This window comes from Epinephelus lanceolatus, chromosome 13 (genome assembly GCF_041903045.1).
Source record: "Epinephelus lanceolatus isolate andai-2023 chromosome 13, ASM4190304v1, whole genome shotgun sequence".
NCBI lineage: Eukaryota > Metazoa > Chordata > Actinopteri > Perciformes > Serranidae > Epinephelus > Epinephelus lanceolatus.
In genome coordinates, this window is record NC_135746.1 from 25,175,677 (window position 1) to 25,202,321 (window position 26,645).

The window sequence follows — 26,645 nt, forward strand, 5'->3', positions numbered from 1 at the left end:
CGCATACAACATACACAATATGTTAAGCAACACAAGAGAAAAATGTAAGAAGAAAAGGGGTTTACAGGCTAAACCAATGATGTCCATACACCATCCACCATACAGAATAGGTCAAGGACTTTATGAAGCAGCAACATGTTTCCTTCAAGGCAGTTTTAAAAAAGCCCTTTATAATGTTCAAGGACAGGAGTGCTTCTAAGGTAGCAACACTTTAGAGCTTTGGAGAAAGCAGTTTTACCAAGCTCTGAGCGCACCCTGGGGACATTTAAAAGAATAAGATTTCTTATATGTGTGATAGTTTATAAAGCTCACAGCATATTCTTATTACATCTGCTTATTGCAGGTTACATATCATCCACTTTTTATGTAATGTTTATTAAAGTATCCATACTTTGCTTCAAACTGATCAAACTAGTAGTGGGATATTTGTTAAGTAAAATGCACAATGCAAGCATGACATATTAAAACCAGATTTTAACTCAGGGCCCCTCTGCAACATGGGACCTCAAGACTAGAAAGGCTAATGACAAACATGTACAACATGCTTCGCTGGTTATTTGAAAAGCCCATCACATCCAGTAACATTTCCTTACTGTCCTAACTACACTGTCTCCACAGTCAGATCGTATAATAGCTGTACCTCAGCTGGCAGCCAATAGGATTCCCCAGCCAACACTCCCACCTACGCCCTAATCTTAGTTGTGTGCATTTGTTATTAAATCAAACCACATCTCAAACATCAACTCATAAGATGTGCTAACAGTGTGACAATGACAAATATAGTGTTCAAAACTTCAGTGGTGTCATTTCCTGTTTCTCATCTGACAGGTTTGCATTTTTAACATTTATTTACAATCAAATTCGTGATTAAGTAATTGAATCTGAAGCTACAGGGCCTCTTAAGATCTCAGCCAACTGAAATGTTTCCTGCTTTGACTGGTTGGTAATCCATCTGTGTGTACAGCTGTGTCACAGCTGTGTTTGGAGTCAAAGGATCTGATCTTGTGTAAACCACCTTTCAATAAAACATGATAACGTTTGTAACCCTTCTATCACACAGACTGGTATTACTGGACTGAAAGCAGGCACAGCTCCAACACACTCTGCCTGCCCTTTGAAAAATGTTGGAGAAAAATTCTCATTGAGAGCACGTGAAGACAAATTCTACCAGATCTGGCCACCCTTTATCGACCACTTCAAAAATGTTGTTAATCCTTTCCACAAACTAGCCTGGATTAAACACCATTCACAAAAGCACTATTGACATATTTGAAATACTTTTTTTCCAGCTTATTCTTTTTTTTCCCACTGCATTCTTCCCTTTTTATTTTGTCTTATTCAACTTGTCTCAATAGGCTACATTTTTTCTGTTCTCTAAGAACTGAAATTCCAAAAAGTTAAAGTACTGCAGCTACTGCTTTTTCCCTATACGTGTGTGATAATTCACCTGTAAAACATGGGTTTGTTTAATTTCTATTTTATATAATTGTTGTTTTTTGATGTCATCTGCACTTATAAAATACTTATCGTTCAACTTGTGTGTTTTACTCTGAAAACCCCCAATAAAAAAGAAATGCAAATAAAAAAAAGCTTTAAAAACATGCTAACTACAGGGGTGTCTAACTTTGTGTCACTTTTGTCATTAGTGTCCATAAAGGCTGTATGGAAATAAAAAAAAAATCATGTAGAAATGTGATTTTTTTTTTCATTTTGAGCGTTTATTTTGAAGGCTAGATCACACCACTTCCGGTAGTGCACCATTTTGTTTGTAGGCGACTTGACGCAGATCAACGGTAGGAATAACGCGCGCGGTGGTATTGCTTCTTTCGACGTCAGTGACATAACACCAATGAGAGAGTGGGAATGACATAAAACTATAACACAGACATTTACTTACTCGTTTATTCATAATTTGTCATAAAACTCACGTCAAACACTTTTACCAGAGGCTCTGAGTGTTTGTGTGCCTTTTATCGCACTGTGAATGACTAAAGTTTGTTCCCTTGGAGACGCCGTAGCAGGAGTGCGCGCAGTTTCCGCCCACTCCAACCTCAGCAGGAAGTGAGCGGAGTCCAGAGAAACTAAACTACCAAAACAAACTAACAGCATCGCTTCACTCCCCGCTCCCCTGCAGCTTACGGGTCCTGTCGCCACCAGCACCATGGACGGTGTACCGACGCCTCTGCGGTGCTTCGATGAATGCCACCCCGCGGAAATGTTCGTGGATGACGGTGTGGAGACTGTGACTTCGGTGGAGCAGGTGAGTGGCGGCACAGATTAGCTCCGTTAGGTAATGTGGCTAATGCTAATGCCGATGCTGAGATTGAGTGGCAGCCTCTCTGCTCAGGATGGAGGCGCGTGCGGAGAAGTGTGACAGAGATTGAACTCTCACACGCTTTATTTCTATCACCATGAATCAATCTGTAGATTAGGAGAACGACCGGAAACTGATCAGAAGTAATTAGCTAGCTGGTTAGCAAAGTTGAGCTTTTAGGTAGCTAGCATTGTACCTTAATGAGATTATGAATTAAGTTAGCCTTTAGCTAAGTAACTTAAACAGTTAAGCCTGAGTACAACACATGTCAATTTACTGTGAGACTGTTGACCAGACTGAGAGGAAAACTCCACATCTAATAGACTTATTATGGTCTGGATTTGAGTTAGTGTGGTTTATTAATTCAAGGATGCAGCAATTAAAGGGGAAGAACACTTAAATTGTGAAATTCTGACATAATGTTTTTGTGGTTTAGTAAAGTTTAATCAGTATTTGTGGACATGAGCTACTCTCTCTCTTTCAAAGCCAGAAACCAGAAACTTGTGATGTCATCAAGTATAAAGTCTGGAGCTGCTCCATAGACAATGAATGGGAACCTGATTTTGTGGACCATCAGGATGTTGTCATCAGGACGGGTCTTTTTTTCAATACCCAAATGATCTTTATTCTACTGTACAGTCCTGAGACAGAAAACGTTCCCATATACAGGGAATATTCCTCTGGGTGCTCTCAGTGTCATCTATAGCAGTGGTTCCCAACTGGTCCAACCATGGGGTCCAATTTCTCCAGTCATTAGTTCAAAGTAGGGGTGGGGGAAATAATCAATACAGCAGAAGAATAACAGAATAATATAAACAAATGCTTATTCAGTTTACTAAGAACATTTTTCTGCTGCAATTGAATGGCTGAAGTGAGATGAACAGACTGCAAGCATAATCTTACCAGATAATAAAACAGACGTTGACAAAGCTTTTCTTTGGGGAGATAAATTTGCAGGTGGAAAAAAAGGTAATATATGGTAATATATTTATTGCAAAACTCAGCATAAACCAACATATTTAAAAGCACAGTAATATTGTGTCGTGATTTAAGTATCACGATAATATCGTACTTGGAGCCTCTGGTGATTCCCACCCCTTGATCAAAGTCCAGACAGTTTAATACATCAGCGTCATACTTGCGTTTGGCCGTGTCACTGCGCTAGTTTGCTGTCTCTGTTGAGTAGCTGTCAGTTATTCACTCACTCTACAGCAGGAGACAACACTTCAAAGTAAAAGCTCTGTGGCAGAAATTCACTGTACTCTAAAATAATGTTTTTTACAAACTTGACATGTTGGCGAGTCACTTGCAGTCCAATCACAATGGACCCGCGACCCACTTTTGGACCACAACCCACCAGCTGGGAACCACTAACCTATAGCACCTTTTCAATTCATTGTCCATGGAGCAGCTCCAGACTTTATACCCTATGAAATCTTAAATTTGAGTTTCAGCACTCTTGTCTTTGGATCTGGAGGAGAGATAGTCCTTTTTATTAACATATTTGGACTGTCTTCAACCTTAGGAATACAATGTATGCATTTTGAATAAGGATGTAGTTCCCCTTAAAGTAAGAGATACCTAAAAGAGAAATGACCCCCTTTCCTAGTAATAGAGTGTAACTACTAACTATCTTTGCTCAAGTACGATAAGATCAGATAACTTTATTTGCCATTTGTAGAGTCAAGTCAGAAATACACAAGTAATGATGACTAGTAAAAGTAGTAGAGGTAAAAATAGTGTTCTTATCTGTACTTTACTGTACAATTATGAGGTACTTGTACTTTACTTCAGTATTTCTATTACATGCTACTTCATATTTCTGCTCCACTGCCTTGTGGAAGCCAATATTTTACTTTTCACTCCTCTATATTTATGTAACAACATCAGTTCCTAGTTACTTTGCAGAATTAGATTATTGATACAAAATATAAATCAACTAATTTATGATGTATTATTATGGATCAAACCACCCACCCAGCAGTATGTAAAATATATCAAATGAGCTCCACCCTTGCCAGCTGCAACATTCAAGTTATGGGCAAAGAAATGCTTTACTTCTTATTATAGTGACATATGTATTATTCTGATGTGGGCAATTCTGCATAAAGAGGACTTTCACTGTTTGTAGGCTACTTTAAGTATATTTTAATGTTGCTAATACTTATGTACTTTATCGTAAAGGTCTAGTGTGTAGGATTTAGTGGCATCTGGTGGTCAGGTTGCAGAACTGAAACTCTGAAACTCCAATGTGCTAAGCATGTGGAGAACTATGGAGGCCAACGCAATTTGCAAAACGCACTGTATAAAGCCAGTGTTTGGTGGCTACATGGCAGACTCTGAGGAACAGGACCCACTCCGTATGTAGGTGTACAAAGCTCATTCTAAGGTGACAATAACACAACATTTCTTATTTTCAGGTGATTATAAACTAATGAAAACATGGTTACAAATATTAGAGACAATGTCCTGCCCCTTACCCACTCCTCTTCATCCCTTATGGGACATGAGGTTTCAAAGAGCTCAATATTTTTGCTCATTGCTGTTTCTGTAATAGTGTTTTTTTTATGGGGTGGTGTTGTTAATGCCAGGCTCAACCCCCAAGCTTAGAGGGTAAGTGTGCTGACTTTCGTCTGGCTCATCGCCTGAGACCAGTGTGGTAAGGTTGAACCTACCAGGGGTCCTAAACCCCCGTCCAGCATCGCTCTCAAGGTCTTAGAAGTGCATAAGCCTCTGCACCACAACAACATAACAGCACAGGGAGAAGATTTCTTGTCCCTAAATGTCCCTAAGTCCTACAAACTGGGCTTTAAGTAAGATTTTGAATGCAGGACAATTTGTAGCGAAGTATTTTTACACACTTGTGTTGGCCCTCTCCAGCCAGGGGCCCGTAACCAGAAGTTACCCAATTTAGAGCCTGGCTGATCGATTTGCTTTCATGATATTACCAGCTGGCACATAGTATTTGATTGCTTACTTTTTTCATTCATAGGAGACAGTTCATGTTCCTCAGCAGTGACATTTTGTAAAATATCATGGTGAGCTCAGCAGATAATTTGCATCCATCAGCTGATAGGTACCAATAAACTGCCAAAGATAAGTTTAAGGTCATTTAGAAACCCTGTCACCAAGTCATATTTTAGATTTATCCCATTACAAATCGACTTATTTACACTAAATCATACTACACCTCCCCTCTTTTGTCATCATTTGTTTATTTTGTGGCAAAAAAAATTAATTATAAGTGTCACTTATCTATCACAGAGAAATTATAAAAGTCATGCCAGGTCAAAAATGTAACTACTGCAATTTAGAATCAGCACAGTGCAACATATGTGATGCTTCTATCTTTAAGTCTGTAGCTCTGTAAGCAAACCGAACCTCTGCTCTGCATTTGACTGATGAAAACAACCAGCTGATGAAAGGCTGATTTTGCTGTTGGTTGTCTTTAGCTCACAATGACCTTCATAATCACTGTTTACGCTCTTCTTTTCTGCCCTTTTCTTTTCTTTCCTGTCCTTTTCAACTAGAAAAAAGTGGAGCGCAGCATTGAAGAAGTCATCAGTGTTTACAAGCAAATACACAGCCTACCACAGTGAGTATCCAAAGAGACGCCGTGTACTGCTACAGCTGTTTCTGAAATAACAAGTTCCAGTAAATGGGAGCACAGACAGTGGTTGGGTTTGGAGACTTTGTCTCTGACTTACATGTTTCTTTTCTTATTGTACCACTTCGCCTTTACACAGCATTTTCTAAAACCAAGCTTCACTATCATATTGAAAACTCTCTGTCGCAGTGCTGTTCCATTAGGTCTGAGCTGTTTTCACATCAGTGGTTGCGAGGATGTTACACACTGCTTAATGCTGCTAACCAACATTAACCCAACATCTGACAGGAAAGTCTCTTCCAGGAAAAGCTCTGCCCTACAGACATTAACTTCCCTGACTTTGGTCAGACGTCACAGTGTTTAACAAAAATCTGATATGCATGCAAAATAATCGAGGGAAGACTGAGGGTGCTTTCAGACCTAGAGTTGTCTTGCTTTGGTCTGAATCAGGGGCTGAATTGTCACAAAGTTGCATAATTGCCTAGAGTTGGTTCGTGTTCTCACGGCAGCATTTACAAGCAGATCAGATCAAATGCCTTGTGTGAGAATGCTGCTCTTGATTGGTCAGAATTTCCATGTGGGAAAAATCCAGGAAGTAAACAAAACGTTGAAGAAGAGTACACTTGCAAGATAAATGTGACACTTTCTAATGTCACAATGGAGGGACAGCTACACAGGTTGATTTTAGCGCTGCTCATCGTGGACTATATTGCTGTCATTGTTCATTTTAGTCAAACCATACAGTTTGAAAACGAGGCGCAGCTCCAACTAGAAAACAATGTTTTGATGCATTGGATGTGCTGAATGTGCATATTAAGGCAGTACAGGAGGAGGTGCACATTAATAATCCTCCAGGACTGTAACATGCTCATGTTTAACCCAAACAATGTGTCATGTGACTGCAGTTGGTTCAGATCGAGGTCGGAACACGTTCTCACCACAAATGAACTGCACCAGAGTTTGTTTGTAACCGGACCGAGACCACCTCTTCAAGAAGGTCTCTGTCCAGTTGTTTTGGTGTGTACCTGAGTGTGATTGCTGTGTTGACACCTGCCCAAACGAACCGCACTTAGGGAGCAAACGAACTTGAGTTTGATTGAACTGAACCAAACAGGGCAGGTGTGAAAGCACCCTTAGAGTTGTTCAAGTGCCAGTATTGGAAACCGCTTTAATACGGTCTAAAATGCTAGATTGGGTATCAGCGAGTAGGTATGTTTATGCACAGATCCGATACAAAATAAATCTAAAACACTAACCAGTGCAGCAAGTTGTGGAGCCACTGGCGACTGCTGTTTTAGAGCAGTGAAGAAGAACTGACACCGGTAAATATTGGATCATAAGCCATTAATAAAATGTAGGCAATTTGGCAATATTATTTACCAGATAAAAAAAAGAACGTTTTAAGGCATCCATTCTCTGCATGTATTCACGTTTTTCAAAGGGATTATCTTGGGTTCATCATGCCATACAACAACAATAGCAACCATTTCACATCAGTAGCAGGTGGGTGCTATACAGATGTTAATATTTTTTTTTTTCATGCAGTGATATCAGATCGGTACTCAGTATCAGCCAATATGCAAGTTCAGGTATCAGAATCGAAATCGGGTAGATAAAAATGGCATTGGAACATTTGTAGGAATATCTGAACGGCTGTTATGCTAAAAAATTATTTTAAAATTCTGTAATATAATTTTAAAATGTAGTAATATTAATTAGAAATATAGTTTTACCCAAATTTTTTTCCTTTTTCACTAATTAAAAAAAAAATGTCAGTCTGTCTATTTTTTGCAATCTGTGGGACATTTCTTATTAAAGTAGTAAAAAAGAGAAAGTTAAAAACAGGAAAATTATTTTCAAAAGAAAAGTTAAAAACAAACAAGTAAATGACTTGGAAAAAAGTGCTTAAAAATGATCAGAATTCTGTACAATAATTTTAAATTTGCAACAAAAATAATTGTAATATAGTTAACATAGTTTTTCCCTAGATTCTTTTCTTTTTTCCCCCTAGTTTTTTATTTTTCAATTTGTGGGACATTTCTTAAGTTGCTTATTGTCGTTTTACAGATGTTTTTGAAAAAAAATTGCACCAATTTGCTTCCTTCAAAGGTTTAAATACTTGTGAAAGGTTTCTGAAAGCAGCACAAGAAAAGTGATGTTGCTCCAGGTTCCAAAGGGTGAAATGATTGGCAAAATATTTCATATCCCAAATATTGAGCATAAATCAGTGTGAGTCCAGCTATGAGAGAGAAGTGAAATATTAAATCTGTGGTGTACTCTTTTAAGGGAGGTGTAACTGCCTCATGTTGGTATATGAAATGGAAAATGAAGTAGCCTTGCTTTGTGCTTCAGGTGTGACTCTGTCTCGTCAGATTTTAGTACAATAATTACGTAAAATCAGGGCCCTAATTTGCCCTGACCTCACTTCAATAGATCATAAAAGCCTTTATATAGTATATACTGAGTGTGGAAAAACATGCATTTTCAAACCCAGGGTAACAAATTGCTCAGATAATGTGTAGCCGTAGTGATGAGGAGCATCTATTCATCACACTTATAATGCTGAATTCATTTCACTGCCATTACGAGACATTTCCAGGAACACTGCTCATTGGCTGCGGCTGTTTTTGATCACCGACACCTGCTGTTTGCCCGCGGAGACGCTGATGTATGATGGCTGTTATCTAAACGACGTGTTGATCAGCCCACATACTTTGCTCCTGCTATCAGCTGTCATCAGTCTCCTCTTAATGGGGTGACTCATCTCATTTCTATGACAACTGCGCGGACCTCAATGTCACCGGCGCTGCAGTCAATGGGGAGATGTAGTACAAGAAAATGAACCGTGTTCATCAGTGGAGGTCGTGCGTTTGGTAGTGATCATGTGTTTGACCTGGACTCTGGGAAGGTAATTGCAGTCTTACATGAAAGTCGTATAATTGTCCAAATATGTCACTGAAACCAACATGAGACGGCCTAAAACAAACATACAGTTTGAGTGGAAGTTTAAGAGTGAAGAAGTGTTTACTGCTCTTTATTTTTTAAATGTAAGTTCTGCTCAACGTGAAATTATCGGTTTCATTTATTTCCACGCTCGTCTGTAGTTACATCTGCCCTCAGCTCCTGAACAGCCGAGTGGAAGCCTTGTCTGGCGAGCGTCACTGAGGTGGGCGGGCTGGCTTTTAGCTGCTTAGCGCTCGTCCTCTTCTCCCTCCTGATTGTTGTTGTGTTGCAGAATAACTGCGATGAAACCTTGGGCAGCGGTCTGTGACTAACTCTGTGTAGGTAGAGTGTAATCACAATGGTCGTAGAGAACGCAGGCGGGGAATCGGACTGGGTGGGTGGAGAGGAAGGAGGGGAGGGTCAGCTGTCTTTGACTCAGTGACACACACACACACTGTCAGACGCGTGTGTGTGTGTGAGGAGCTACAGATGCAGATGAAAGTTCCTGTGGAGCACGCTGACATTCAAAGGATGGAGGGGAACAGTGTGTGACTGCGGCTCAGAGGGTTTTATGTTTTTATGTGCTCATATATAAATACTACTTTGTCACTCTGCTCAGGGATACGAGGAAACTTCACTGTTGGCTGACACACACTACATCAATGCACACAAAGCACAGTCATGGTTTATAGAGTGCATAGCTTTCATATTTGAATATTTGTACAGTTTTTTTCTACATATTTATACTCATCTGGGGCCTAGTTTTTTTTTAAATGTCATGTTCATTTTTTAGAGAGACAAGTACTGAGTATATCATGGACTAATGCTACATACCAAAGCATTATTAGCTCAAGCTAGTTTGCAGCTCTCATCCCGAAACAGACCTTTATGCAAAGGCACAAAACAGCACATTTATTATTATTGGCACCTGAAAGTAGTAAACCAGTTCAAACTCCTGTTTGTTTGCCAGATGTTCCTTTTTCTTTCCTGTTCTAAATGAGGACAGACCATGAAACCCTCCTGCTGATAGGAAGTGAATAATAAATTAGGAAGAGAAACACAATGGAGACACTAATGAGGCTGCAGAGGAGCCAAGATACCTCAAAACATATATAGGTTAATAAATAGATAAACAAGCTGATAGCAGTGCCTTATGTGAGGAAAAGATTTCAGTTAGTCTCAGATTTTGTGACATAGTTTTAATTTTTAAAAGTATTAAGTGTATTGCTTATGAAAGTGTGAAGCACGCAGAGTGATCACCTGGTGGACATCTGATGGAAACACAAACCATTTTTCATTTTGTGTAATAGCTATGAGGTTACACATGATGTTTGAAATGGCAAAAACAAGAGTGTCCATGAATAGCATTTCTCCAAAGGGACTGAATTGAGCATCTCCTTTTTAACTGTTCTGTCTCTTTTGACATTTTCTTGTCTGTTTCATGCTGCTGCCTGTTTCTACCTGATCCTTCTGTCCTGTGTTTGGTGTCCAGGCCGACGTTGTTGCGGGAACAGCACTACCTATATCTCAAGAAGGGCTTACGTCACTTGTCAGATGCTTATGAGGTACAGTATCACAGCCAACTTCTGGCTGCTGGATTTGCATCAGTCACCAGTCAAAAACACACTGGTAACCTATTGAATGGTTGGTAGATTTTGGACTAAAAATGTTAATTTTCAACCCTAACTTCATTATTCATGATAAAGATAAACCAAGAATATATATATGTATATGTTTACCCCAGTATTGTACCAGAGATACTTTTGATAAATAAATAAGGGGAAAAACCAGAATATACACATTTTTTTATACCACATAAATAACATTACAAAGTTATCCAGTGAAGTGGCCGTCAGGCCAGAGCAGTGGTCCTACAGCAGCAGTCTCATGATAAACAGAGAGAGAGGGGCTGAGTAAATCAATTCGCTGCACGCATCTCTACAATGAAATACAGATTTTAACTGTTTAAATGGTCAAATTTGCGGTAAAGTTGCAATGACTGGACAAAATTGCAAGGTCGTGCTGAATTCACAGGGATTGAATACATTTGCGTTAACAGTTGTGATCCCAACATCATGAAATCCTGGTGGGACTGATTGTTCAGCCTGTTAGACCTGGCCTGTGGAGGTCAACAGCTCATATTCCCCATACAGAGGATGAAGAGGACACTGTGAATATCTTAAGCCTTAAAAATTTCACTCTTACGGAAGGTATGAGACGGATCAGACAGTTCAACACCAATGATCTTACTGGCCCCTTTAATCCTTTGAAACCTGAGCAAATTGGCTTGATTTCTATTAAAAACATGGGAAGAAGGCAACGAAAGAAGAGATGACTCAAAAATTGGTAAAGAGAGAAAATTAAAAAAAAAAAAAAAAGACAAGAAAGAAAGAAAGTTAAAAACAAACAAGCAAATGACCTGGAAAGACTACTTAAAAATTACAACAATTCTGTAACTCGATTTTAAAATATAATATTAATATTAATAATAATGATTAGAAATATAGTTTCCCCCTAGATTTTTCTTGCTTTCCTTATTTTTGTTCTTCATTTCTTAATTAATCAATTTACTGTTGCATTTTGTCATTTCTCACCAAGTTGCTTATTGCCTTTTTGCCCATGATTTTTTTAAAAAAAAATCACACCATCTTGCTCAGCGTTCAAAGGTTTAAATATGTGCGAAAGGCGCTTGAAAGCAGCACAAGAAAAGTGATGTCGCTCCAGGTGTTAAAGTGTTAACTAAATAGTGCAACTAGGCATGTTGCAGTATAGCAGTATTGATGATAACCATGATATTTAAAAATGAAATATCAATATCATGTTAAAAAAAACATAATAATACCATGTTCATTATCCAGCACCTCTTAAATCATTTCCATTTCTTTCTGTTGTTGCTTTGTCTCCCTCCCCCAGCGCCATCTGGGTGCTTTTTGACTATTTATTAAGTGTTATTGCTCTTTTTGTACAGTTTGTACAGTTATGGTTACAGACTGTCTCTTCACCTCCCTGAACTCGTATTATCAGTTTGATTCATTTGTCAAAAAATGAGATAAAACGCACAATAAACAAAGTTAAAGATGAGTCTGACTAATAACATTATCATACCAGTCCATTCACTCAGCGACTGCATTAGTTCCAGTGTGTCAGTCGTAGCCAGGACAGAAGGACAGTAACATTCGCTGCCTCTGCTTTAAATAGAAATACCACTGTATTCACTTGGCAAAACATATTCTCGTCTGCTCAGGGGAAGGTCACCTCTGTTTTTGTGTGTTAACTGTTCTCTAGTTTCACCAGAAAAGAGAGATGAAGGCGTGTGTTGTCCACTCAGCCCTCATGTCAGTGTTTGATTGACAGCCAGTGTGTTACTCTGCTGTCACACTGCTCAGTGTCTGTATGTCCACTTCAGACACTGCAGCAATGTTGCAGAGATCTGCTGATGGAAATTAGAAGCTGAGTCACAATATTATGTAATAAAGAAACAGCCCATCAGTGTGTTGTTTTTATCACAAACACCATCATCTCTCAGCGCTATGGTTCCCCTCCTGCAGGCTCGCTCTCTGCTGCTTCTGTTTACTCTCGTCTCTGTCTCTGACTGACTGATCTCACTATCTCATTTACTGCTATAATTGGTCATCTGATGCCCATCTGATCATGTGATGTGTGTGTGTGTGTGTGTGTGTGTGTGTGTGTGTGTGTGTGTGTGTGCGGGTAGTGTCTGGATGCTAGCAGACCGTGGCTTTGCTTCTGGATTCTTCACAGTCTGGAGCTACTAGAGGAGCACATTCCTGCTACGGTCGCCTCTGAGTGAGTCACACACACACACACTCTCACTCTCACTCTCACAACTAGGCTGCTACAGCAAGACATTGCCAAAGACTTTTTATTATTTATTGCCATTGCATAATTCTCATAATTACTGGAGTAGAGCAAATAATGCTGCTGCAATGAAATGAAAAAATGTTGATAATTAACTTCAGCTTCACACACACTCTCTAACTGCAACATGAGCAGTTGTAGTTTTGGTTTATTGTGTCATACAATATAAATATATATGACAAATAACATAATACAATTGCCCTACGCACATAGACTTATAAGACACAATATTTACGCTCCAAAAAGAGGGATAAAATGTTAAAGTGACAGGAGTTATTTCGGGGTTATAACTTCGGGGTTCCTGCAGATCCTTGAAAAGTCTTAACCCTTTGAAACCTGAGCAAATTGGCTTAATTTCTTTCTAAAACATGGGAAGAGGGCAACGAGAAATAAAAGAAAAAATGACCCCAAAAATATGCAAGAAATTAGTAAAAAGAGAAAATTAAAACAAGAAAATTTGTACAAAAAAATAATTTAAAAAAAGAGTTAAAAACAAACAAGAAAATGACCTGGGGAAAAAAGAAAGAATTTTCTGAATCTGTTAAGTCTTTGTAATTTATGGCGTTATTTTTACCAAATGTTTTTCCCATGATTTTTAAGAAATTGCACCAATGTGCTCAGGGTTCAAAGGTTTAAATATTTGCGGAAGGGGTCTGAAAGCAGCACAAGAAAAGTGATGTCGCTCCTGATTTCAAAGGGTTAAAAGGCACTGATTTCATTAATCTAAAATAAGGCCTTAATGTGTATTAAAATGTCTAAAATCAGTGTTTCAGTAGTCGTATAAATGCTCAGACATCGGAAAGACAGTAATTTCTGATGCTGCATTTTAAAATTTCCAAATAACTGGATAATTGGATGATTTAATGATAATAATCCAATTTTTTCCCCCTTTGAAATTAAAAACGCCTCTCACATTAACACCACACAGACCAGGATAGTGGAACCAACAACATTCATATTTCGTTTACAGCCGGGATGCTCAGAGAAGAGAATTCACTGTCTGTTAGCTTGTTGTTACTGTACCCTGGAGAACATGGGGAAATGCACATTCAAAGAAAATTGACTGTTGAGGCAAGATTTTTCAGCCTGGCTGAAACTGGTACAGGGCAGTGCAGATGAGGCTTGGTGTATTTTATGCAGGAAGTTTTTAAAACTCGTCAGAATGGGAATCAAGACAGTGGAATCCCGCATGCAGACTCAGAGTGAGGAAGTGTGAGAACAAACACCACATATTTCTCAGTTCTCTTCTTCCCTTGTTCCCTCCATGAGACCAAAAAAAGTCAAGTCTTATGTCTCAATAAACATTTGGACAAAATTGTTCCTGAACCTAAGTAATGGGTTCCAGTTCTTATTTTTCTTCAGCTAGTTATCTTTTTTTTTTTTAGTCTGACACAGTCTTACACTCAAAAGTTGTCATTCTGATTGGCATTATAAAAGTCGGAAATCCTTTAGCTGTCGGACCCTGAAATGGTCCCAAGATGTCAAAGGACAAACACAAAATATGACCAAATCTGTGTTAACTAAACCATAACATAGATACAAAATTTGTGCAAAAATTTGAATTAATAACCCATCACTTTGTTTTATTAAAAAAAGCACTGACCTGACCACTGACCTCCTATTTTTGTTAATGTCAGTACAAAACAGAAGAGCTCCAGGCTATGTTATTTACTGCAGACATCATACTGAACATGATGAAGATAGAGAGGTAGATTTTATACTAAAATATAAACCCTAAAATGATCATATAATGAGTGATAATCCATTTTCTACTATTTCTCTTTATTCAGGGTTGTGCTGTTAAATCATTTATTGCCTGTTGTTTCATAAATAACTGCCCCAATTAATCTTAATTCATGTCTGTAATCGAACACCCACAGTAATTATCGCCATGGTGTTTGTGTAAGAAGAAATTAATGTTTTCCTCCGATCACTGTGACTGATAATTGTGATTAGTGTAATGACAGCATTGAGCAGAACAAGCAGGTGTATTGTTTTAGACATGTTTATGCAGCCGTGACTTCAAACGCTGACGCTTTTATTGCCACCAAAATGTCATTTGATTAAATTACTGCCAGTCCAAAGTAACGCTCAGCAGAGCCCGTGGCGAGCAGCGATGCCAGGCTGCCAACCCACACTCTCATTATGACTGCGAGGCGTGCCAACACACCGGCTGGCACTGCCCAGCGCCAATGTGACACCCTCGTGCTCACACACACAAACACACAGGCCCTGTTCAAGGATTTTCAACAATGCAACCTACAACAGCTTGCTTTCGCCGTCCCATGAAACATACACTGTTCTCAGGTCAGTGCTGACACTGCGCTGTTCGGCTAGAGTTAATGTAGGTTTCACTTCCAACTCAGTTGGCTCGCGGCGTGCTCACAGTTTTGTGATTTCTCTCCATGGCGGAGGATGAGGAGGACGTTTATGAGGGAAGCAGCTCGGTGCACAGGACTGGAAAGAAATGAGAACTGTGGTTGAGATGGTCCGTGCTCGGTGCCACGTCAGGGAGAGGGAGCTCAGCCAGCGGTGCTCACTTTACAGCCTGATGAAGTCCTGCAGATCTGAGATGCAGAATTAGAGCTCTGATTAACTAGTGAATAGAAACTGGGTGTTTAAAGGGGACCTATTATGCTTTCCCTTATTTCCTGTCATATATATATATATATATATATATATATATATATATATATATATATATATATATATATATAAAGTTACAGTGTCGGATGTTCATATTAAACAAGGCCAAAGTTTCAAATAATGAGGTCAACATATGTAAAAGTCATCCATGTGACCAACAGTCTCAGGCTTCAGACTGTTCTGAATGTTTCCATATGGTCATCTGCTTCAGGCACGTCACTGCAGGTGTTTACATTACATAGCCTACACTGCTACATGTAGCTACATGCTAACATCAGGGAAACAGATTTCGGATCATATTCCTGCTGGAATATGTAATGGTTTTGGGTTTTTTTGTGACTTTTCATGATAGAAAGTGCCAGTATATGCCGTTACAGTCATTCCCCAGCTGCAGTGACAGTGCAGAGACACTGAGAGCGAGACCTGAAATTGTTGACGAATCAGAGCTGACTGGGCTTTGACACACAGTTGAAAATAAAAACATGTGTCACTCATGTTTATACACTGACTCTGAAACTTTCTCATAGTAACATTCAGGTGCATGATGATATATTCAAGGATTAGGACTGCACACAGACAGAAAGCGATTGTGTCGATAAAGAGGGAGGACAGCTCAGCCCCTTCAGTTAGCAACGGTGCCAAATGCAAGACATGAGCTGAGAGTGGAGACAACCGGGGAGGTTCCTCCAGTGGGGAGGAGCAAGGGAGCAAATGTCTGTTTCCATTTTGTCTCATATTGCAAATTTTTGGAATGAATAGAACAATAAAATGCATCAGACTTTCTGTGTGTAACGTTTTTTATGTGATAATGATTTAACAAAACACATGAAAAATATGGACTTAAGGCCTTTGCACAAATTGAACCTGTTCAGAAAATTTTACTGACAGACGAAAGTTTTGGACTCAGTATGCAAATGTGATTGACATAACTAAAACGTAGCGTCTCAGACAGAGGGTGAATACAGGTGTTCCAGCGCAGACGGTATGAGGAAAATAAAGTGTTTTTTTTTAAACATTAAAGCATGTAGACATGTAGACAGAAACTCAAAATACAAATATGAACCAGAAAATGAGCATAACAGGTCCCCTTTAATGTGTGGAAAAAGTGGTTTGTCCATGTGAAGTTATCAGTGGACAAGTGTTTGCATTTGTTTTTGAGACTGTGTGCATGTCGCATCTTTTTGAGCATCATTAGGTCTTATGCTGAGACACATTCACGTTGAAATCTGTCCTGTGCAACGTCTGATGGAAACAGAGTGGCAACATTTGGGATTTGTGCTGATTACTCAAACAGTAACAAGCCATGACTGTAATGCGTTCACTCTGTTCCCAAAATGATGCACGACATGATATTTAGCATTTGTCTTTCAGTCCTTTATTGATCCCAAAGTGGGAAATTCTGATGTCACAGCAACAGGTTTATTAGGCATTGTATGGGAACAGTAAAAACTTAGACATATATATAGAGAAATATGTATTAAGAAATCTGAGCCCCGTCGCTGGACCAGTTGGGAACCACTGCTCAAAATATACATCTATAGAATAGACAATATATGTACTAAAATACAAAAACATAAAATCTGTCCATAGGATAACATACTCCTGTTTTGTACATTGAACAAATGTGCAGATTTGTTGAAGTTTTAGTTTTAAGAATGCAGTGAGGTCAACTTAGAGAATAATATGTGCAAAGCCACCATACACAACAGTGTGTGTATAACCTACACTGATAAGAACTGTGCAACAAAACCCATAAAAAATGCAGACCCTCATGTTTTATACCACTGTTAATGCTTCTGTCTCGAACCCAAATATCTGTGTTGGTTAAAGTTACATAATCAGAGCACATCCTGTGATCAAATATGCAGGACACACTCGCTCATTCTCTTTATGTAGGCTGATATGTCAGTAACATTCAGCTGTTACAGTGCCTACTTGTGTAAGTAAATGAAACAGTTTGTGGTCATAACTTTTTGATCTTCTTCTCCTTCCAGTGTGTGTCAGTTTCTGGCTCGCTGTCAGAGCCCAACAGGCGGTTTCGCCGGTGGACCAGCACAACATGCTCACCTTGCACCCACCTATGCTGCTGTCAACGCCCTCTGTATCATCGGCACAGAAGAGGCCTATAATGTTATAGACAGGTATGGTGATGGTCACACGGCCCCAGTTACCTCACTGTTCTAACACAACACCAAACATAATGTTAAAGAACACAGAAAATATTCTGTTAAAGCTGACTTTTGTTTTGTCGTAATACTCCTTTATACGTAGATGATTGGATGCTTCTTCTGTAGATATTTCAATGTCAAAATGCAGCCTAGAGTCAAGTCACTTTGGTGGCAGTACAAAAAAAGGCAAACTCTGAGTAACACGATGCACTATAGTATATAAATGTACGGTGCCTGGGAGTGGCCATGGGGAGGAAAAATAAATAAATTGAGGCCATGTTTCTATTCATTTCTGAGCATGAGATAAGTGTGTATACAGAGAGCCAGCACAATGAGTCCAGCTCCAATTTAGTTTGGGCTGTTTGTGGTAGTTTTCCTTTTCCTGTACGTGTAAATATCATCACTCGTGCTCTCTACTGCACCTTACTGCTACACTGAAGGCCTTTCCTTTACTCTGGTGACTAGTGTTGCGTGGTATACCGGTACTAAAATAGTACCGCGGTACTAGTGTATTCCAAACAGTACTATACTGCATTTGGAAAATACCGGTACTTTGAAATTGATTCAATTCATTAATTTAGTTAATTTATTTTACTCATTTATGCACACAAACGCCTTTCTTGTTCCTATTGGAGCACAGATTGCACAAGTGGTGTGTATGACAACACCTGTATCAACATTTGCAGCTGGCACACGTGAAAAAAGACAAGAGAAAGTCTGCCTCGCAAAGGGAGACAACACGAGACAACACAAACTTGGTGGAACATTTGAGTTACCAAACCGTGGCGTCCGTACCGAGGTACTTACCGAACCATGATTTCTTTGGTACCGTTACACCCCTACTATTTATTGTTCTAAAGGTTTGTATCCAAAAGGACTTTTCCTTAGGAGAAGTACCGAAGAGTATCGAAAAGTATCGAAATTCATATTGGTATTGGTACCGAAACAAAGATTTTGGTATCGTGACAACACTACTGGTGACTCTTTACAGCCATCTGAGAGCATTAAGTATCTGCTCCATCTGCAGTCTTTAGCTGGAGTGAGGTTGCAAACCGTGAAGCTACAAAAATGCACGACAGATCTGCTGGTAACATTTTGTGCTACCGGTATCGGATCGTTGTAAAATAACCACAGAACCCTTCGTGTTTACGTACACATAGAACATGTCGTTTTGATGAATTCTTCCACTCAGTTTCTTGTGCAGATCAGCAGTTGTGTTGGAGACTGACACGATGAAAACACTTGATATAGCTCCTTGAAAAGTTGCACTTAAAACTCACCCTGCTTTAGACTCCCTCAGGACCGTTCTTTCTTGCCAGTCTTCTTCTTGCCGTCGGCTGCTTCTTATGGAATGCAGTAAGTTAGCAGCTGTATCAAATCAAAATAAGCCAGTGTTAACCCCAGTGCTAGGGCTCACAGTGGGCTGGTAGCCAGCAAAACTTTGTCAAGTTTGTCTGATCCCAGGCTGCTCCGACTCCCCACCACAGATTTACACAGGTTAAACCAAGCACTGCTGCTGGCCACTAGCCTGCTGTTACCCCTGATGGTGGAGTTGGCTGCGGCAGGACTGCAGGGTGCGCTGTGCTGGCTCTTTGTATCTGCACTTACCTCTTGTGCACGCATTAATTAAAACATGAAAATGATTTACATAAATTGAGGTCACAAATTAGATCTTGAACACATTGATTTAGGGCCATATAGACTTGCCGCTTGATCGAACGTATGCTTACACAATGCGCCGTGTCTGTGTATATACTTGCTGCAGCACTACCTAGCCAAATCGCACAATACTGGCGACCTTGGGGCTTACCTGGGCCGACCTGGGTCGGTGGCTTAGTGGTAGAGCAGGCACCCCATGTACAAGGCTGTTACCGCAGCGGCCCGGGTTCGACTCCAGCCCGTGGCCCTTTGCTGCATGTCACTCCCTCTCTCTTTCCCCCTTTCACACTTGTCTGTCCTGTCAATTAAAGGCCAAAAATGCCCCCAAAAATATCTTAAAAAAAAAACAAACAATACTGGCGGCCTCCACTTGGGGCAGACAACAGAAATATAACCCAGAAATCAGGTAGTGCATGCCGGGTGTTGTAAACAAACATGGATGCCCTTGTTATGCTTGATGAGGAAGAAGAACTATGTCACTATATAATGGCATGGAAACATCATAGAGATGCGGGTAGTTCCGTACCAGGTCTGTCAGCCTCTCTTCAAAAGTTTCCGCCAATGCTCCGACAGCGACTCCATCTGGTCTGATCTCACGGTCATCGTGTTCATTCGCACGAGCGCACGCATCACAGTACCTCGCGTTGAGATGTGCGGCCGACCCATCAAGCGAACGCAGATCATGCATGGCAGCCATGATTCAGTCGCATTCGCATTGTTTGTGGCAAGAATACTACGGCCCTAATTCTCTGCCAGCCACCGTACAAATCACCTCAAGAGTATCACATTGTTTTTATATTGAAGTCACATGCAATCTGAATGGTGTCGAGGGCTTCAGGTTATAAATAAAACAATAAAGCAAGGCCTTTTATTTCCATTTATATTAAATCAGTTTGATGGCACGTATAAGTAGGTATAATCATATTTACATGTCAAAGCTTTAATCAGTGGCTGTATAATGATGCTTTTTAAATCTCTTTTAGTATAATTGAATTTTTATTATGATATTATTACAGTTGTAGGAGAATATTACAGACACATCTTGTTAGTGTTATTTACCAGTAGTTAATTATAAGAGCATGTAGAGGTAGCGTTTACACAACTCCTTATTTTCTGCATTTATATCTGAGTAACTGATGCTACTGTTTACAGTCGTAATTTCTGTGTTGACTGTTTATTAAATCTGCAGTACTTAGACTGCTCCTCTCACTGTGCACCCCCCCCCCCCCCTTATTTCTCTCGCCTCATCTCCTTCTCTCTGTCCATTATCTCCCCTCGTCTTCTTCTCTCTAATCCCCCCTCTCTCCTCCTGTGTGTACCCTCTCCAGGGAGAAGCTGTTAGATTTCCTAATGTCAGTGAAGCAGCCAGATGGCTCGTTTGTGATGCACGTCGGAGGGGAGGTGGATGTCAGGTGAGTGCCCAGAAGATAACGCTACCTTCTCCACCCTCTCTTCTCTGTTCTCTCTTTTTTTTCTATTAGCAGGAAGATAAAATCACCACAATCACAGGCTCGATTAAAAACACGTTTGGTATCCACAGTTATTCATTACTGTGTGTTTGCTGTGTGACCGTCGACACACTCTGCAGATGAATTTGCACATTTAGTCTCTCCACCAAATAAGTAGGACATTATTAAAAAGTACGCCTCTCGTTTTATCTCCATCTCCTTTTATGCTCTTTTGTTTCCCTGGAGTGTTGATATAAAAGAGGAGAAATACCCACATCTCGCTTGCGTAAGAGTGGATTTATATTATTTGAGTTAGTGTGTGTGTGTCACAGTGGGTTTTTTAATAAGAAGCTTTGAGGTATCGTCTTCTGTTCCAACAAAGAAGCTCAGAAGTCAAAGTTACTTTTTCACTCTCAGAGGAGGCTGTTATCTGCTGCCAGCCAATTAATGTTCTGCTGTCATTACGTGTTATTTAAACTCTTTTCCTCTGCGACGGGTTTCTTTATCTGACGCTGTCCTGTGAGAACCACATATCGTAACTATTCACGAAGCCTTGTTTTAATTTCTGAGGGAACACAGTGGGTTTTAAAGGTTGTTAATATTCATTCAAGGATACGACTTGTGATATTCAGTGTTTTTCTTAATGTCAGCAAACCCCATTAAAAGACTAAAACCAACATTATATTGATCCTACTGACAAGCATTGTCTGTGTAGGGCTGCCCCTGACTAAGAATTTTTCTAGTCGACCAATAGTCTAGCGGGGCAACACACTGGTTTGAGTTGAAGGTGTGAGAAAGAATAGTATCAGTAACATTGTTAACACTGTGCTACATTACAGAGAAATACAAACCGTACTAATGAACCTTCATTAATATAGGCTGATATTTTATCTATAAGTGCACGTCACACACTGAGCGAGCCGCCTGTTAGTGATGCTGTTGGCAAAGCAGTAATGATTGTGCTAAGTGGCTAATGGGCATGTAGCTGCTGACATGTTTCAGATGATACGTCATGTTTTTTTTGTTAGTCGACCAATGAAGATGAGTTTATCACCTTGGGTTCGTCCTTCACCTTCTCAAAATGATCCCACACTTTGGATTTCCTGCCCGACCTTTCAAATTAAATTCCCACATGGTCCAGTCATATAATATTTGATTTATTTTGACAAGGCGCAGCTCTTAATAGAGTTTCACGTTTGCTTGTTTTGTTAATTTCTGTGACTAAGTGACCAATGAAATCTTGCCGACTAATGACCTTTCTGGTTGACTAATGCTTGGTCAACTATTAGGGGGGCAACCCTATGTCTGTGTAGCCAAAGCCTGATATATCTTATTCCCTTCTGATCCCTTCACATTCTTTTATTACCACCAATACAACCACTGTTGTTGAAGATTTACAGCCATTAGCGATTGCAGTTAAGATAGGAAAACTGAATATGAAATATGGCTTATCAAACTTACATTTGCATTTTTTCATTGAACTTATTTTTAGCAACAATTATTTTAAAGATTATGCATGACTGACATTTTTAAATTACCATTTTCTTAAAAAATCTTTTGTACCCTCTGCAGTACTCCAAAGTACCTCTAGGGGTACCTGTTACTCCCCAAGCATCTGAGAAGCTTTTGAGAAGACCATGAACTTTGTTTTCTGAGCATTTAAAATCAACTTTTAAGTCAGCAGAGCATTTAGGGTTGTATTTAGGTTTTTGTTTTCTCTGTGCGTCGTCTGCCTCTGTCCCTCTGGAGAAATATGAAAGCTGTGTTGGCAATTAGATATGAAAGTTTTGACAGCATTTTACGACTGCATTTTTAAGCTCTGGAAGAAGCTCCCTGATTTCCTGTTTTCCCTGTTTCCACGTCAACACTGCTGAGAAGAATAAACACTGGTCATGCACACAGGAACAAGCTTCGTCAGGCTTTGGCTACACACACATGATAATTCACTAATGTTTCTGGTCTCTTCAAGGGATTTCTCGATAATAACACAGAGATAATTTAACCAGCTTTATCTTATTATTTGTTAAAGCTTTACAGTCTCTTGACAAAGGAAAATGAAACGCATAAAAGCCAAGGTGACTTCACATTGACTTGCTAGTCTTCCAACCACTCAAAGCTCTTTAACACTACATGTCACATTCATCCATTCATTCACTCACTGGTCGCCGAGGCTACCATACAAGGTGCCACCTGCAACTCAGATTTTAACACACTCACACACCGATCCATCGGGAGCAATTCACTATCTTGCACAAGGATACTTCAACATGTGGACTGGTGGGCAACACGCTCTCCCTCTGAGCCACGAAAAACAAAATGGATGTTTATATTTGGCCTGCTGGCGGTCTAAAAATACTAAGCTTTGGATGACAATGTGTAAGTGCAGGACGAGCAGACTTCCTGCTCACCCACGTCTCTCTCTGTCCATCCATATCAGCCTGTGTTTCTCTCTTACAGGAGTGCATACTGTGCAGCGTCTGTAGCGTCGCTCACGAACATCATCACACCTAAACTGTTCGAGGACACGACCAACTGGATCCTTAGGTACATGCCGCCACCATCACAAAACTGTTTTGTGCCTCCATTCCTCCGTAAACCAGGCAGAGTTTTAGTGTGTGTTTTATTTCCTCTGTCTGCAGCTGTCAGAACTGGGAGGGAGGTCTGAGCGGAGTGCCTGGTTTGGAGGCCCACGGTGGCTACACGTTCTGCGGCACGGCTGCCCTCGTCATCCTGGGCAAAGAGCATATGCTGGATCTCAAAGCGCTGCTGGTGAGGAACTCTCATTCACCTGACATTTTCTCACTTTCTCAATCACAGGCACATTTTTGTGGATAATGGGGTGTCACATTTCTGATTCTAAATCGAGAGTCAAACAAATGAGCTGTCAAATTCCCTAATTGAAATCCAAAGATAAGCAATTCCCTTCTCCCCTGTGTGCTTGCGTGTCCAAAGACAAACACAACGCTGACGACATGGCGTAGCTTACCATAGCACGCAGCTGCCCTTTGAGACAACATGGCCACTCGCTGAGTCAAAGTTGACGGAGGAAGAACAGTAGAACTGGAAAATCCTCCCCCTCCTCTAAAGTTAATGGCGTGCCAGCATTTTGCCTTCACCATGAGTTTTGTAAACAATGAATGCGTCATTGACGGAAAAACTAGTTTATAGGCTGAGCTAGTAAACTGAGAGTGAAAGCTGCTTGCTGTCATCTAGTGGCTCTGCTTTTTGTCCCCGACTGACTGATGAAATAAGTCATTATTATTAATTTACAAATAAATTATTTAAATTTGACCAAATGGCTTAAGTGTGATACATTCCAAAAAACGTATCACGCTTGATTCCATGTAGCCCAGTGGTTTTCAAACTTTTTGTTCCCAGGGCACATCAAAGAGCAAGCCCAAAATCTCAAGGCACACCTGTATTTATATCTGTGCACAACAGCCTCTATAATGTGTGTCACTCTTATCACGATGTAAGACAATAAAAATAAGTAGAAATAAGACAGGTAGCTTTCATGATAGAGTCTAGATAGAGTTTCTTTCACTTTTCTTTCAGTGGTTGGTCGACTTCACTGGTGCTTTGTTGTAATTTGCTCTGTACAATAAAGAATCCATTGTCCCGCTCACAGCTTTCTCCTTTTAAATATTATCATCCCTCACACTGGCTGCCAGTCAGGGCTTTTGATGTGTCACACACTTATAATTCCCACGCGTGAACTGCGACAAATAGGTTCCCTGTGAACGTTTTTTAAAACCAAATTAAACTACATGTGGGACCTCATGGATACACTGGTTTGGGTTGGACAACTATCGCATGAATGATTCCAGCTAGAGAGGATACTTTAATCTCCAAATGCAGGAAGTTTACAACACTGACAGGAAGTGTGTTGTTCGAAAAAATATCTTTAAACTCAGTTCTTACAAAATATACATTTACAATTATTAAATCATTACATCCAGTTTCCCTCCTTTAAACAAGTCTAATTAACATCTCTCCACCCATGCTAAGATTACACATGGTAGAAGTTATTAAGAGAGCCAATTCAAATCATCTAAGCTAGCACATGTCGTGATGCAGCACTTAATTAACAAAGCAAACTGGAAGATACACAAACGTAGGCTTCTTTTTAAAGAAGAATCTGAAAATGCAAATGACAGTCACTGACAGGAAATGACAGTGATCTGTTGATATTAACGATTTGAGACTTGATAGTCTAACAAAAGTTAAATCGTATAAATCGAATCAGGACCTCGAAGTGGAAAGTCAAATTGAAGCATGGATTTGGAGAATCTCGAGACCCCTAACAAATAAGTATTGAAATAACATTAAACAGGACCTGTGGTGCTGCTGCATATCGAGTCCTAAAGACAACAATAAAAGATGCTATCAGTATCCGTGACAACAGAGCCTTTGCGTTGAAGCAATATCCCTTTTATAGGCGTCTCACCGCTGTGCAGGGCCGAGCACAAACACACAGCTGTGACAGAATAAAATGTTATAACCCAGAGCGAGATTTCATTAAGTAAAACTACTGATAATGCCTGCTGGAGAGCCATTGTGCTGTGAAATAGTACACAGCCTGGCTCTTTTTTTGTTGCTTATTTAGATAAGATTCTGTCCTGAATGTGTGTTCAGCACCATTTTGTGTCTCGCAGATCTATTTAGAGACGTCGCCGTCAGCGATACCGTGACATTTTTTCATTTTAGTTGTTTATGTAGCCACTGGGCTCTCGGCATATCAGAGGACAAAGCTTCCATCCGTTTTCTTTCAGTGGCTGGAGTTGTCACCATTTGAGATACTGTGTTGATGCCTGTGGGGAAATTCTCTCATCATTTGACTGCTTCCAGAGGAGGACGAGGTTTGAGCAGCGGCCCCGGAGCTTTAGTTTGGGTAGAGCTTTAGAGTTGTGCTCAGGGACTGTGCAGCAGGGCAGATGCTCAGTGACACGGAGCCTAAGGTCATCTGGAAGAGAAACAGAGATGGTGTGTCACCAGGAGGCCAACCTGCAGCGTTTACATCTACTATTGAAAGGAGAAACACAGCTGATGTTCAGAATCAGTGCTTTAATTTCTTTAAGCCATCATTCAGGAAATAAATCAAGTGTGTTTTTTACTTTCAGGCAGGTGGACTAATCTAAGTTCAGATGCCCCCGACAGGGAAATTAGTCGTTAGGAACACCCCCCCTTCTTTAAACAGCTTCACAGATCTGAATATCCATTGACACCCAGCCAAAGTCACAGGTTAACAGAGCGCGCGCTCTCAAGTATCCTCTGTCACTGAAACCCTCCCTGGTAATATGGATTTCTGTCTCAGTGGTTTAACCTGAATGTCAGTGGAGCTGGAGCTGCCAGAGATGGTCTGTGGCGGTTCAGCAAAGGTTGTAAGTCGACACCAGGTCGAGAATATCTACAGCAGCATGACTCACCTGCTGCACGCTGTCGCCTCCGTTGCTGAGCCGTGACAGATGTGTGTCAGAGCAGGTGACACTCAGAGTCCTGTAAGGTTTTATAATGCGAGTGTACAGCTTCTAAAATGTGAGGATTTAATGTCTTTCTCTGCTTTATGTCACTGTAAATCAATTCTCTTTGGGCTTTGGACGAGGGGTTTCTCAGAATAGCCGACTAGTAAACAGTGTGCATCGCTGGAGACTAATCGTGCATCTGTGGTTTCAGCAAGATGCCCAGTAATAAAGCAGTGGCATCTACAGCAAATATACAGCTGGGGGCGCTGTGTGGGCAGTTTTTGTTGACAGTCATAGCTCTGAGTTGGCCTTCGAAGGACGAAGGTGGACATAACTTTGATTGTTGTTCAATATGGATTTGTTTGAACAATCAGTTCTTAAGTTAATAGACAGAATTTAAGGTATGTAGAAAAGTAAAGACTCCTGCTATCCCTGCAAGACATTGGTCACAGGGTTACTGCAGTAAGACTCGCAGCTCAGACGAGCATGCTGGAGGTTTGGTCCAATCAGATCTTCATTTAT

The 26,645-nt window shown here is 40.2% G+C and overlaps 1 protein-coding gene across 1 annotated transcript in view; it reads left to right on the forward strand.

Moving 5' to 3' along the window:
- The first annotated feature begins 2,035 nt into the window (after positions 1-2,035).
- fntb (farnesyltransferase, CAAX box, subunit beta) overlaps positions 2,036-26,645 on the forward strand; it is a 33,819-nt gene continuing 9,209 nt past the window's right edge. Inside the window, exons 1-8 of the mRNA XM_033649439.2 lie at positions 2,036-2,260; positions 5,845-5,909; positions 10,357-10,429; positions 12,577-12,668; positions 17,381-17,527; positions 20,542-20,625; positions 23,119-23,205; positions 23,301-23,430. Coding sequence (XP_033505330.1) covers positions 2,162-2,260; positions 5,845-5,909; positions 10,357-10,429; positions 12,577-12,668; positions 17,381-17,527; positions 20,542-20,625; positions 23,119-23,205; positions 23,301-23,430 — 777 coding nt within the window. The 5' untranslated portion in view covers positions 2,036-2,161. The remainder of the gene's footprint in view (positions 2,261-5,844; positions 5,910-10,356; positions 10,430-12,576; positions 12,669-17,380; positions 17,528-20,541; positions 20,626-23,118; positions 23,206-23,300; positions 23,431-26,645) is intronic.